The 13,887-nt window shown below is 42.5% G+C and overlaps 1 protein-coding gene and 1 pseudogene across 3 annotated transcripts in view; one reads left to right on the top strand and one right to left on the bottom strand.

Moving 5' to 3' along the window:
- Positions 1 to 11,899, bottom strand: part of SLAMF1 (signaling lymphocytic activation molecule family member 1) — a 38,726-nt gene extending 26,827 nt beyond the window's left edge. For 2 of the 3 annotated variants that reach the window (XR_006059652.2, XM_060413872.1), the window contains exons 1-3: positions 11,739 to 11,899; positions 2,744 to 3,082; positions 510 to 794 (exon numbers count right to left, since the gene is read on the bottom strand). Coding sequence is in view for 2 of the 3 variants with exons in the window: in XM_060413872.1 (XP_060269855.1) it covers positions 510 to 794; positions 2,744 to 3,082; positions 11,739 to 11,814 (700 nt within the window). In the remaining variant the exon portion in view is untranslated. 3 annotated transcript variants of the gene reach the window in all.
- A 709-nt stretch (positions 11,900 to 12,608) lies between these two features.
- LOC114111200 (U6 spliceosomal RNA) lies at positions 12,609 to 12,703 on the top strand (annotated as a pseudogene).
- The last annotated feature ends 1,184 nt before the right edge of the window (positions 12,704 to 13,887 follow it).

The raw sequence follows: 13,887 nt of genomic DNA on the forward strand, positions 1-13,887 counted from the left end.
GTTTCCCTTTGTTACATCTTGCTTTTCATTATTGAGCACATGTTTCATGTATTATCTGGACAGCAGACGTTGTATGTTATATCTATTCCCAATTTCCTACAGCACAGGTGACTGATAAATACTTATTGATGGTGTAGAACCGTCCCACTGTTAGTGGAGCATGAATTGGAAGTCAGGACCTGCCCCCAACACTCCCTTACCCCGCCTGCCTTGTAGGTTGGCACAAAGGCAGGAGGGGAGGGGAGGGGAGGGTTCACCCAGGGCTCTGGGTCTAGTTCCATCATTTCTCACTAGTTTTCTCAACTATGAATGGAGCATAACGACACCTTGCTCATTATGAAGAGTAGCCACTCACTGAATGCACATGGGAGGATTTTACAAACCATAGAGAAAATATAAAGTGTTGTTCCTAAGGTGAAGGCTATGGCTATGGAAGCAGAGCATTGGTCCAGGTGGGGACTCAGTCCATATCATTAATGTGGCATAACAGCAGCCTCTCAGACACTTACCTGGGGGCCTGGAGCTGCATCTGGACCAAGGGATGAAGGTCTGAGAGCTGTTGCTGATGGGGTTGCTCGCAATGCAGATGTAGACGTTGTTGGCATGCTGAGGGCCAAGAGTGAGATACAAGAGGTGGGAGCTATTGGTGGGACTCAGCAGGGGGGTGCCTGCTTCCTCACTCCAGTTGTAAGTCACGTGGTCCCCTTTCTCCACCATGCAGGCCAGCATGAGACTGCAGTTCCCATCTTCCTGGGTGGAGTTCAACACCTTAATTTGCGGAGTGGAGACCTGCTCTGTCAAGAGGGGGAGGAAGGGAGCCATCACTGAAATGAATCCTCTGGAATGGTGAGTTAACCTTTTTGTTAGAAAAAAATGCAACCTAACAGCACTTTCCCTCCCTATGGATCTGCTGTGTAATATGTTTCTAGTAGGAACCTACTACTTCACACCTTCCCTCCCCTTACTACTCCTCTAGACTCCTTGCCAGGACCAGGAATAAAACAGAGAAGAGAAATACTGTCTTTTAGTTCCCTGCCACCAAGACTGTTATGGCTCCCCTTGCATTCCTCTTGTTTCTAATTTAGGTTGCTCTCCTGTATTCCATCTGGGGAGTTTTCTCTCAGCTAATTCTCCCATGGGTTTGAATGTCCTTGGCTAAAGTATTACCTTCTAAATCTAAAAGAATGACTTTTCAGTGGTGGGATTTCATCTGTACTCTGTGTGTGTGTGTGTACAGCAAGTGCTTTAGGATGTCTGAACTTGGGATAGCCACAGGCCTCACCAAACTTTTTCACTCTAATGATGTAAAATTGGCAAGGTAAAAGGGAAAGTCCTTTTTATTTAGTAACTACTATAGGACAGGCAGAATACTAGGATTTCACACTCATCATGTTCTTTAATCTTTTCAACAACTTTCTCAACAATTATTATCCTAGTTCTAATTATTCTCATTTTATGGATGAGGAAACTGAGTCCCAGTGAGGTAGAGTGTCTTACATAATGACACTCAATTTCTAACAGCCAAGCTGAGATCTGAACGTATGTCTGTCTGATTCCAAAATCCACCCTCTTTCTTTGACTTGAGAGAATACCATGGTTGCAGAAAACATATTTTCTAAGGTGAGAATTTGATCATAAAATGTGATAAGATGTGACAAAGACAGTGAACCATTCTAGAAAACCTATGTGTAACCTTTGTGCTTATGGCAGCCTTGCCCTGGAAACACTGCTGGAATGATCAGAACACCCTGATACCTGGTGAAGGGCTGTGGGAATTCTGCAGACATTGAAAGGAAAGATACCAAGGGAAGGCCAGGGAGGGAATTGCTATCTTGTGGTACCTGAGAATTTTAAAGAAATGTTGTGTGTATGGGGCTTCCTGACCCATCTTCAGAGATAAGAAAACCACTATGAAGAAGCAGGACACCACACATGGCTGCCAGGATCCCTGGGAATTCAAAGGAGCTTTGGGACTGAAAAGACAAACTTTGGGCACATTCAAGAGGGGCTGGCAGTTAAAGAGGCTCAAAAAAAAAAAAAAACAAACACAAAAAAAACCAACCCACTGGTCTTGGATTCAGATGGACCTAGGTTTTAGTTTCAGTTCTGCAACTAGGCGATTTTTTTTTTTTTTATAACCAGGGCCTTTGTTTAACTGAGAAAACTATGCTTCTTCCACCAGGTAGATGAAATCCTCTGCCAGGATGCAGGGCTTGGTGAGTGGTGAGTGGTGTGTGGGCTGAGTTTCAGCTCTCCTTCTCCCAGGACCCCTAGTGTAGTGAACCACCTACGCAGATTTGAGTAGGCATGTGCAAACCACTTATCTCTTGATTTCAGTGTCTTTGCCTATGAAAGAGAGGTTTTGCTTGATCAGTGGTATTCAAACTTTTAAAAATCAGAAGAAAAACCCACTTTTTTCAAACAAAATCTTATTTGTAATTTGAGACTCTTGGGGCTCCAGGCCCTCTAGCATACAGACAGCTGGGCTCCTTTCCTTTAGAAAATGGGGGAAAAGGTAACTAGTGCTAATCAGCTATTACTAATGTGCAATTTGGACCAAAAAAAAAAAAAAAAAGATTTGTGAACCTCTAAAACTTTTCCCTGAAACCCTGTTTAACCCTAGACTGAACATGTCTTTCAAGTTGCTTCTGATTCTGAACGCCCTTTGCTTCTGAGAGAAGCTTGATTTCTTAGGCAAGGCACTACGGCATTCCTTGTGGGCCAAGGAAGCCACGGTCATTACCATAGAGCTTCAGCTGCAGGCTAAAGTGCTGGACTGAAACATTTTCCTCCAGGCTTATAAAGTACCAGCCTTCATCCTCCTTCCTGCTCTTCAGGATCCTCAGGCTCAGGTTTTCCAGATGAAACTCATAGCCATCCTCCAGATGTGGAGAGCCACCTTTCCGCAGATCTAGGGACACTATTTTCTTCTTGACAGTGTCTCTGGGTGATTCTGCCATTGTGACAAGGATGTGGATGCTCTTGTTCATGCTCCTACTTATCTCCTCAGATGCCAGGGGCAACAGCACGCTGCTTCCCAGCTGCCCACGAATCGTCTTTGTGGAACTGGTCAAGCCCTCACCTGTAGAAAGGAGAGGGAAGTATCTTATCATAGAAGCCTTTGAGACTTAAGTCCGTGCATCAGGAAAAACAGACTGGAGCATCTCTCTTCCTCTTGGCCAATCCCTGGGGTTGCCAGATCCTTAGTAGTTTATAAGGACTGTCATAAGGATCTCACTGCATTCTCAGTATTTAAAAAATCCCAATGGAAGTCTTGTGATAGAGCTGTATAGACTAACTAGAATTCTTGGTCTTTATGATCTAGAAGGGAATTCTATCAACTCAGATTTACAGTTAAGGCACCTAAGGCATAGAGAAGTTAAATGACATGCCTAAAGTCATATAACTAGTTACAAGATTAATTCCTCAGCCAGACTTCTCACCACCACTGGATACAGTAACTCCCCTACATATGAACATTCAAGTTGCAGACTTTCATAGATGTGAACATGCCCTTATATGCCAACTGTTTACTGTATTGTGCTATTGTACTTTTCAAGGTACTATCCTGTAAGATTAAAAATGTTTTCTTTTAATTTAATTTAATTTTATTTTTAACACCCAAAACTTTTGTATTGGAGTATAGCCAGTTAACAATGTTGTCATAGTGTCAGGTGAACAGTGAAGGGACTCAGCCACCCATATACACGTATTCATTCTCCCTCAAACGCCCCTACCATCCAGGCTGGCACATAACATCAAGCAGAGTTCCATGTGCTATACAATAGGTACTTTGTTGGTTATCCATTTTAAATATAGCAGTGTATACATGATCTTCTCAAAATGCTTTTTATGTGTTTGTTTTTAAAGTATTATTTGTGTGAAAAATATCATCAACCTAGTGCAGTCCAGTACTATATAGCCAATTGTATTAGTTGAGTACCTAGGCTAACTAGGTACAACAAATAGGATTTATGAGCAAATTGGACTTATGAGCTCCCTCTCAGAATGTAACTCATTCACACATAGGGGACTTAACCCGTTCATACATATGGGACTTACTCATAAATAATATGAAGGAAGGAGAGTAACTGAAGCTAATTCTGAGCTTGTGAGCCCAAGAGACCAAGGTTACAGAAGCATCATTTCAAATGAGAAGGAAAGAGAAAAGTCTAAGGGATGTGGAGTCAAGGAGGAGGTGAGCCTGTGGAATGTTATCTTTCCAAAAAGCCATTGAGATATTTAATAATGTTGAGGGAAAGAAATTATTTTATTTCTCTTTTTCAAAAGTGCCAAGCCAAAAAAAAAACAAAAAACAAAAAAAAAAACACAAAAACAAAAAACACACCCAAACCCTTCATACCCACTGTAAGTGATCCTACTGCTGACTTTTTAACACCTCCTCTCTCCTCAAACCCACAACCTCAGTTGATGAAACTGCCTCTCATTTCACTGAAAAAGGAAAAGAACAAAAGAGAGCTTCCATTTGTTCCCGCTACCAAGTCAACCCACATACTTGGATGGATGGTCTCTGCTCTTGGGTAAGGCTAGCCTCTTCCTTCGTGGAGCACTCACCCACTTCAAGGCTTTGCTCCTGCAACTTCTGCCACCCCTTGCACCATCAATTTTGTTATTGTTATGGTACACTGTGGGTTATTTCTATTAACACCCGACATACCAACATGTAATTTCCCTTATCTTAAAAACCCTGATCCCAGGTCCATCCCCAGCCAATTTCCCATTTCTCTGTTTTCCTTTATCCTAAAGTTCTTTAATGTGTATTTATCCCTTCTGTTCCCATCTCTTGACTTATTTATCCTTGTACTCACTCCAGATAAGCCTTCTTCTTTACCCCTCACTGGTTGTCAAAGTCACTGTATACCCCATGATACTAAGTCAATTCTCCATCTTCATCTTGCTTTCTCAAGAGTGCTGAGAAAGTTCACATCCCCTCATTGAAACACTGACTTCATTTGGCCCAGAGAACAATACACTCTCTTGGTTTTCTTCCTATTCCATTGGCTGCCCTTTCTCAGTCTCCTTGACTAAAATCTTCTGCTCTTAAAGACCTCTAAAATTGGAGCATTCCAGGGATCAGTACTCAGACTTCTTCTCTTTTCCATCCACACTTATCTATTAATAGTTGCATAGTTTGACAGGTTTCTGGAATGCTTCCAGGGATGTATCTCCCATCCAAATCTTTCACTGTACTCCAAACTGCCTACACCAATTGGTATTAGTGTTTGGAGGTCTAAAGGGCATCTTAGACTTAGCAAATGAACTCTTGATTCTGTAGCCTCTTCTGCAAACAACATTACAATTCCCAGGCCAAAACACTGGAATCACCCTTGACTCCTTTCTTCCTTTCATATTCCATACTCAATCTATCAGCAAATCCTATTGGCTCTGCCTTCACAATATATCCAGCATCTGAGAACTTCTAACCCTCTTCATTTCTACCACCGTCATCACAGGCCTGGCTCTTCTTTTGTCTTCCAACTAATCTTCCTGCATCTGTACAATGGACAGAGAAACCTGTTAAAGCTATGCCAGATTTTGTCTCTCTTCAAAGAGAAACAAAATCCATAGTCCTTGTTATGGCTTCAGAGAATCTGAATAATCCGGTCCCTTGGACCTCTCTGACTCCCTCTTCTGTCTACTCTTTGCTCACTACACTATGGCCACACCAGCTCCAGCTGGTCCCTAACTCATCCAGAGCATTCTCATCTCATAGCTTTTGTATTTATTGTTCTTTCTCTTTCTGGAAATCTCTTCCCTTATGTATCTAAAGAGCTCATACTCTCATTTTCTTTTCGATTTCTGCTCAAAAAAGTCATCTTTTCTGAAAGACCTGCTCTGATGATCCTATGTATATCCTATCCTTTCTTGCTGCACTTATCACTGTCTGATGTTATACTGTATATTTGGTCATTTTTATTTTTGTCTCCCCCCCACTAGAATGCCAACTTCTCAAGAGGAAGAAGTTCATGTTGTTCATTGCTTTTTCCTTAGGACCTACAGCAGTGGTTGGCATGTAATAGGTTTTAAATAAATATCTGTTAAATTTATGAATGCTGAAAGCCATGTTACCTGACTAAAATCTCTCTTATTTAGCTTTGACCCATATGTGGCTTCACTTCATAACTGAACTTAATCATAAGCTAATGTTCATAAAAGAAGGAGCCCATGACTCAGAGAGGGCACAGATTGTTCTAGTTGATAAGAAAGTCAAAAGAGTACAATAAAACTGTCTGCTTAAATAATGCAGACACCTAGAGAAGGCACAATTAACTTGTGGTTAAGATGGGTTGTTGGAAATTTGGGCAAACAGATTCAGATGTTCTTGATAGCAAAATGCTTTGATATCCTGCAAAGGGCCCTGCTGATATCAGACTAGAGATTTAAAGGTTGGGAAAAAGAAAATTCAGATTTGAATGGTTGACTCTTGTACGTTCTTTTTCCTATGCTATGTGACTTGTGGGATCTTATTTCCCCAACCAGGGATTAAGCCCTGGCCCCCAGCAGTGAAAGCACTGAGTCGTAACCACTGGATTGCTAGGGAATTCCTGGCACATAATTATTAAGGAATGGTGGAAAGACAATCAGCATTTGTTCTTTTGCATATTGCTATTAAATCAACTCTTGAAACAGAGTGCCTAATTAAACAGTTGCTTAATTTATTAGACAGGAATGCTATTCTTGGTGCTGGTATTTTATTTTTACAAAGATATGTTAGAGAACATGTTGAAATTCCTTCTAGTTGCACTTATGGATGCCTGGCTGTCCAGATAATGTGGTACATATAATACCCAAGAATCCTGTATGAGAGACAGCAAAAAGAGACACAGATGTATAGAACAGTCTTTTGGACTCTGTGGGAGAGGGAAAGGGTAGGATGATTTGGGAGAATGGCATTGAAACATGTATAATATCATATATGAAACGAATCGCCAGTCCAGGTTCGATGCATGATATAGGATGCTTGAGGCTGGTGCACTGGGATGACCCAGAGGGATGGTACGGGGAGAGAGGAGGGAGGGGGGTTCAGGATGGGGAACACGTGTAAGTGTACCCGTGGTGGATTCATGTCGATGTATGGCAAACCAATACAATATTGTAAAGTAATTAGCCTCCAATCAAAATAAATAAATTTATATTAAAAAATTGTTTAATAAAAAGCAAAAAAAAAAAAAAAGAATCCTGAACCTAGACTTCTACCAATAAAGGGATGGCAGAAAACTAGAACCATCCATGCAAGTAGAAATGTCACATGGTATACAGGCCCCCTAAATTGAATATAGAAGTCATATAAGTAAGCATATGTACATTTTTTCTGGGAGCATAGCCATGAATGTCACTTCTCAAAGGTGTCTGGGCTTCAAATCAAGGTTGAGAATTCCCATCACACTTATTTTTTTTAGATCAATTTTGATATGGAGAAAAAAATGCAAATGATACCCATTTATAGACCATAAGCCTCCACCCTCCCTTGTGTCGTGTGTGTCCTTTCCACCCACCCAATCCAACAGACTCTTTACACCATGGTTGTTTTTGGAATTTAGAAATGAAAGGGAGCCAGGAGAAGAGGAGACAGAGGATGGGGCAAGAAGTAGCCAAAAAAAGGAAAACAAATTTTTTTAAATTTTTTTTATAGAAAAGAAGAGGTTAAGAGGGAAGGAAAGGGCAGATGAGAATGACAGGATGAGTGGTTTAAGCAGACTTGGCCATGGGGAATGGAATCAAAGCTTCATTAAGAACAGACCCTCACACACCACAACCCACATAAGAATGATGATGTAACAACTGAGTGTGTGAGTGGCCGGGTCTGTAGGGGGTGTGTGACCTCACTGACACCTGAGCAAGAGTGGAAAAACAAGTGGGGACTTTAAAGTGGTTCATAAAACCCTTCAAGTAGAGTACCAGCTCCTGAAACATCCTACTGCCTGATGACTGTTTTCCAGTGGGTTTGTGATTCAGTCAGACCCTGTTTATTAAGAGTCTGGAGGAAACATTTGTAGCTGTTAACACCAACTCACTTTCCTTCCAGGGCAATTCTACTTAGAAAGTAGAGTGATTCACGTGAGCCCATGGATATTTTCCTGAAATTAGTAGCATTTAGCCGACCCTTTCATAAGATGGGACTCTACCTAATGATAACCATTTTTGGTGGGGGGCAGCCCTGACACTGGGCATCTTGCTATAGCATTTCTTTCAGGGAGGACTCAGAGCCCTCATAGTTCTTATGGGAAATCTGGGCTCACAAAGAAAAGATAATGTGTCTAAGTCTCCTTTGTAAATTGAAGTCCTACCAGGTGTCCTTCTAGTCCCATTCCTTGATGCTGCTGGGTCTTTCTTAGAATATTTGTGCTTACCGTTCCCCAGCCTGAAAGTCAGCCACTGCCTTTTATTTGCCTGGCTATCTCCTTCTGTCCTTCAGGCCTCTACGTTTAGCCCTTGGCTGAGATACGGCTGCTCTGCCATGTGCTTCCAGTGCACTCTGGGTCCCTCCTTTCATATCACCCACCACACTTTTAACTCTCGTTCAATGCTTTTTATCCTTATGCAATTACAAGCTTCTAAGAGTAGGGTCTGTGTCTGTTTTGTTTACCACTATAACAGGGAGACAAATCTCTCTTCAATACCTTTTTATACTGTTGAAGTTTTATAGACCTACGTAGGATACTCCTCCATAAACAACTAGTTAACAAAAAATTGAAAAAAAAAAAAAAACTACATGATGAAAGATGTTTCTACTTTCCAAATCCTGAATCAAATACTTCCATATGCCTTCTGCTTCCTTCTCTGATTTATCCAACTTCTCTCACCTTTTGTGAATTCCTACATTTAATTTCAACTCAATTAGAATCAACTCATATGGTTCAATTATAGACAGCACAGTCTAATTTTTACCATGGGACCTGAATACAAATTTTAGGATTCTCCTCCCTAAACATAAGCTTATCCAGTTTCATTCCTTGAGCCTCTGGAGTCCAGCTGTGTGATTAAGGAGAAATTACTAACTACTCTGTGCCTGTTTTTATAAAATCATAATGTAGCAATACCAACTCATATTTGGTATTATTAAATGAATAATACACATAAAGCACTTACAATAGTGTTTGGTATATAGCAAGAAAATTCTGTACATACTATTATTAATCATTCAACAAACATTTGTAGAAGGGCTCTCGTGTGCCAGATTCTGTGCCAAGCTCTGGACAGAGGCTGTGGTTGTTCATTTTACCCCACATGTCACCTAGCGCCAGGCATACCATGTGTCCTAATAGATAGTTGCTGAATGAGATGGTCCAAAGTCAGTCTATGGATAAAACCAAATAGCCCTGAAGTTCTGATTTCCAGTCTAACACCGGACATAGTGAAGTCAGTGGCATTATGTCACAGTATTAAACTTTTTGAGAAATAAAAGTGCCTAGATCTAAATATTGGGGTAGAATGGGACAGTGAATACGCAAGATTGGGCAAAGTCTAGAACCACCCCCCAACTTGCCCCTCACTTCTCCTCTTATGTGTGTGAAGGAAGTGAGGAGGACCTGAATGGAGGAATAAAAAATCCTACTGGGGTAGATTCATCAGCTGTAACAGCTGCACCACTCTGGTGGGAGACATTGATAATGGGAGAGGCTATGTGTATGTGAGGGCCATGGGAAATCTCTGTACTTTTCAATTATTTTGCTGTGAATCCAAAACTGCTCTGAAAAAGAGAAGCCTATTAAAAAATGTATCACTGAGGGAAATGGAGATTTCAGTTCACTGGGGGAAGGGACATGTGGACTTTTTGACTTTTACAGTTTTGACTGGGAATTGGAAGGTGAGCTGAGTAGAGATGGGAAGGGGAGTGGGTACTAATTTTACAAGAAGTGGGCTTCTTGGTTGGGTAAATCTGTCATGGTTGACCTGTCCCATTTGCAAAGCATTTCCGCCTGGGTTTCATTGGGGTTTCACAAGACAGTGCATGTTTAAAAATAAAAACAGTATAAAATTTTTGTACATATTTCAGAGAAGATAATCGTAAGAAAGATGAACACTGCTGATTGGATAGACACGCCTCTAAAGGGCTGGGCTGTTTCTTACTAACCAATGACCTCCGAAGCTTTGCCTGCAGCTGCTGTCAACAGATCCTGAGATGCCAGGGCCAGGCTGACCAGACGGCAAGTCAGCACAGGGATAGAAAAGTTCAGCTCACTGTTCAAACTCGTCACTCCTGATAGTCACCAGAAAGTATTCCAAAAATGGTGGAGTCATGAATGGGGTGCCCCTAGGAAGGTTTGACTCTTCCTGAAGTGAAGGGTTAGTCGCTCAGTCATGTCTAACTCTTTGCGAACCCGTGGACTGTAGCCCGCCAGGCTCCACTGTCCATGGAATTCTCCAGGCGAGAATACTAGAGTGTGTTGCCATTTTCTTCTCCAGGAAATCTTCCTGACCCAGGGATCGAAGCTGGGTCTCCTGCATTGCAGGCAGGTTCTTTACCATCTAAGCCATCTCCTCATTATGGCTTAAAGTAGTTCCATATAGCTTTCTGAACCCTGAGTTCAATTACTGCTCTCTGAGACCTTGGGCAGCAAGAGCCATCAGTCTGTCTGATTCTGAGGAAACACAGGGCCAAGGAAAAGCTATTCATCTGGGAATCTGTCAAAAGATCAATCTCAGGTGCAGCCCCTCAGATAAACTCAGCACATCTCTGGGCTTCTCCTGGAAAAGTCCACAATGGATTTGCGGTCTTGAAAACCCCAAGAACAAAACATCCAGAGCCTCAGGATTTTCCCTCTTTCCCTAATGCCGCTTCCACTTTAGGCTGCCTCCCACAAAGTCTGAAGGCATTTAAGCAGAATGGAGATGCTCATCCACTCCTTAGTGAACCCAAAGTTTGCTCCTTGCTTGGCTTTTTCTTTTTCAAACACCTTTTCTCAGAGCTCTAAACAGTAGTTCACAAAACTACTAAACAAGAGAATGTCAGCAAACCGGAAAATAGGAGCCGAGTTCAGTTCCAAACACTGAACACTAAAGCTACTCTGAGCATTCCTCATTTACATTTCTCACTAAATGTAACCAGCCTTGGGCTCCAAAAATCCTGGCCTCTTCCCCTCTTGCTGCCTTGGAGTGCTACTTCCAGGAAAGTAACCACCAGCACAACCACGCTGTGGCCACTGTCTGTTCCCAACCATTGCCTGGGGTTTTTACTTTTACCCTCTCTTCCCACTACAGCCCTTTCTTGTAGGTGGACCATGTTTTTGGTTTGTCTGCTTGTGTGTGTGTGAAGATCCCCATCCAGGACAGGGCTGTAGGAGTAATTTTCTCTCAGAGCTCCCTCTCCCCAGCTCATTCCCTTAGCCTGTGCCTTTGCCAGAAGGATACTCACACAAAACCAACCACTCAGCCAGGACTTTGATTGCAGCCTCTCACCCAGAGAGGCCGGTCTAGAATGTGACCAGTGTCTTTGACTGGAACTCCTGGTTACCTTGGAAGCTAGGACAGGCGGGGCTAAGCCTTGGACCCAGGAGCCCAGTAACTCACAATCTTCCTTCCTCTCCGACAGAGGCAGGAGGAACTCAGTCTCTGAGGAAGAGGCAGCAGATCACAGCTCTCCCCCTACCCCCTGCCCTCTACCCGCAGCCAAATAACAACCCCTGGCTGCTGAGTTCTCTCTCTGTCTAGGTGGCTATAGCTGATTCCTCGTAGGTAATCCTAGGACCCAAGCCCTCAAACAGATGAACACTTACCTGTTCTGCAGCTCAGCTCAATGATCAGAGAGAAAAACAGCAGGACATTCGAGGAGAGGAGCCCTTTGGGATCCATCAGCCAGTGAGGATAGGGAAGGGAGTCTGGCGAGAGCCCAACAGCTGCTCTCAGACACCAGCCAGAGCAGAGAGAGCTCTGCACCAGCCAAGTGCTGCCTCTACTGTCTAGTTTATGCATCAGAAACCAGCAGGCTTCCTGTCTCACTGGGGCTTTTTCTGCCTGTGCCTCGAGGATTGGTCATCTCTTTCAAGCCTTAAGTCACTCTGCTCTTCCCAAGAAGTCAGAGTCAGGTGGTTACAGTGCAAGAGCCGGGAAGGGATCTGTGTAATCACCTCGGTCAAACCCCCAGCCTTGGCAGAAATGTCCTCCCCCCTCTCCCTTTCTTAGCTGTCTCCGGGAAAGGGATGTCAAGCCTCTCTGGGTGGTTCTGTCTGGTAACTCTTATAGTGAAAAGAAAAGATGTAGTTGTGTCAGGCTACCCCAAATTTGGATGAGTTAGCTCAGGTTGTACTCGGATGATTTACTTTTTTAAAAAATTAATTTATTTTTTATTGAAAGATAATTGCTTTTCAGAATTTTGCTGTTTTCTATCAAACCTCAAAATGAATCAGCCATAGGTATACAAATATCTGCTCCCTTTTGAAACTCCTTCCTGTCTTCCTCCCCATCCCACCCCTCTAGGTTGATACAGAGCCCCTGTTTGAGTTTCCTGAGCCATACAGCAAATTCCTGTTGGCTATCTATTTTACATATGGTAATATAAGTTTCCATGTTACTCTTTCCATACATCTCACCCTCTCCTCCCCTCTCCTCACGTCCATAAGTCTATTCTCTATGTCTGTTTCTCCATTGTTCCCCTGTAAATAAAATTGGAACAATACAGAGAAGATTAGCATTACTCCTGCGCAAGAATGATTGACTTTTAATAGCTGATGGACATTTTACTTCTAATTTGTTCCATAATTTCAGAGAACATCTCTCCATGCAGTTAGGTCCTGGTGCCAAAATCACAGAGAGATGGAGGTGGGCAAGGGTGGGTCAGCTGGCAGAAACCCAATTTCCCTGCTGGGTACATTGTGGTAGAATTTAGTGAGCCCTATGCTGTGTTTGGAGGGGCTGCCTTGTTTTAGAACTTGCAACTAATCTTTTTATTGAGAAGGGACTAAAACTGACAGAAGATGTTGTGCTTTTCCATAAGTTAAGCAATAAATATGAAACACACTATTACTGGCTCACAAGGAAACTTTGAGATGCAACTGTAACCGGTATTTTCTTTTGGGGGAGGGGGTCCTGTGCTGGGTCTTCATTGCTGGGCTCGGGCTTCTCCAGCTGCGGCAAGCGGGGGCTTCTGAACCATGGTGCTCAGGCTTCTCTTGTCGCACAGCACAGGCTTCAGGAGTTGTGGCTCTAGTGCTCTAGGTGTTTAGCCTCAGTCATTGTGGTGCACGGGCTTAGTTGCCCCATGGCATGTGAGATCTTCCCATACTCATGTTCCCTGCCTAAGAATCCACTACAAGGTGGATTCTTCACCACTGGACCACCAGGGAAGCCCCTGTAACAGGTATTTTTAAAGTCCATATAACAGGTCAAAGTCACTTTCCAATGGGCCTCCCTAAGAGGATAAGGGTAATAAGAGCTGGTGACATAGTGACAGTGCTCTTTATTCTCATCATTCCCCTTTCCGCGTACATAAACACCTGGCACCCAACTATCCTGCCCACAACACTAGCCAGTGCTGTGCTGGAGTCAGCACGTATCAACTCATGAGAGCCAGTTGTTAAAGTTTCAGAAAGCTTGTGAGCTGGTTATTGATAAACATTATATTACTAAAAAATGGAATTATATAAATTTACAATTAAATAAAATACATCCAAAACTGAGGGAATTGAAAACTCAAAACTCATTACTTCTTAATTATTTTACATTTCACTATTCTTTATGCTCTTGAGAACATTACATCTATTGTATCTCTGTCATGGGAACAAAATATCTGATCATGGGTGCTGCTACATGGCTTTCCCCAGCTTTGCACTCAATGACATCATGCTGGTAGCTTGAAATCAGCCAGGGTGAGAGTATATATGCCATGAAAAGAGGAAAATGATATATATCAGAGTTTTGATTCATTGG

This window comes from Ovis aries, chromosome 1 (assembly GCF_016772045.2).
Source record: "Ovis aries strain OAR_USU_Benz2616 breed Rambouillet chromosome 1, ARS-UI_Ramb_v3.0, whole genome shotgun sequence".
Lineage (NCBI taxonomy): Eukaryota > Metazoa > Chordata > Mammalia > Artiodactyla > Bovidae > Ovis > Ovis aries.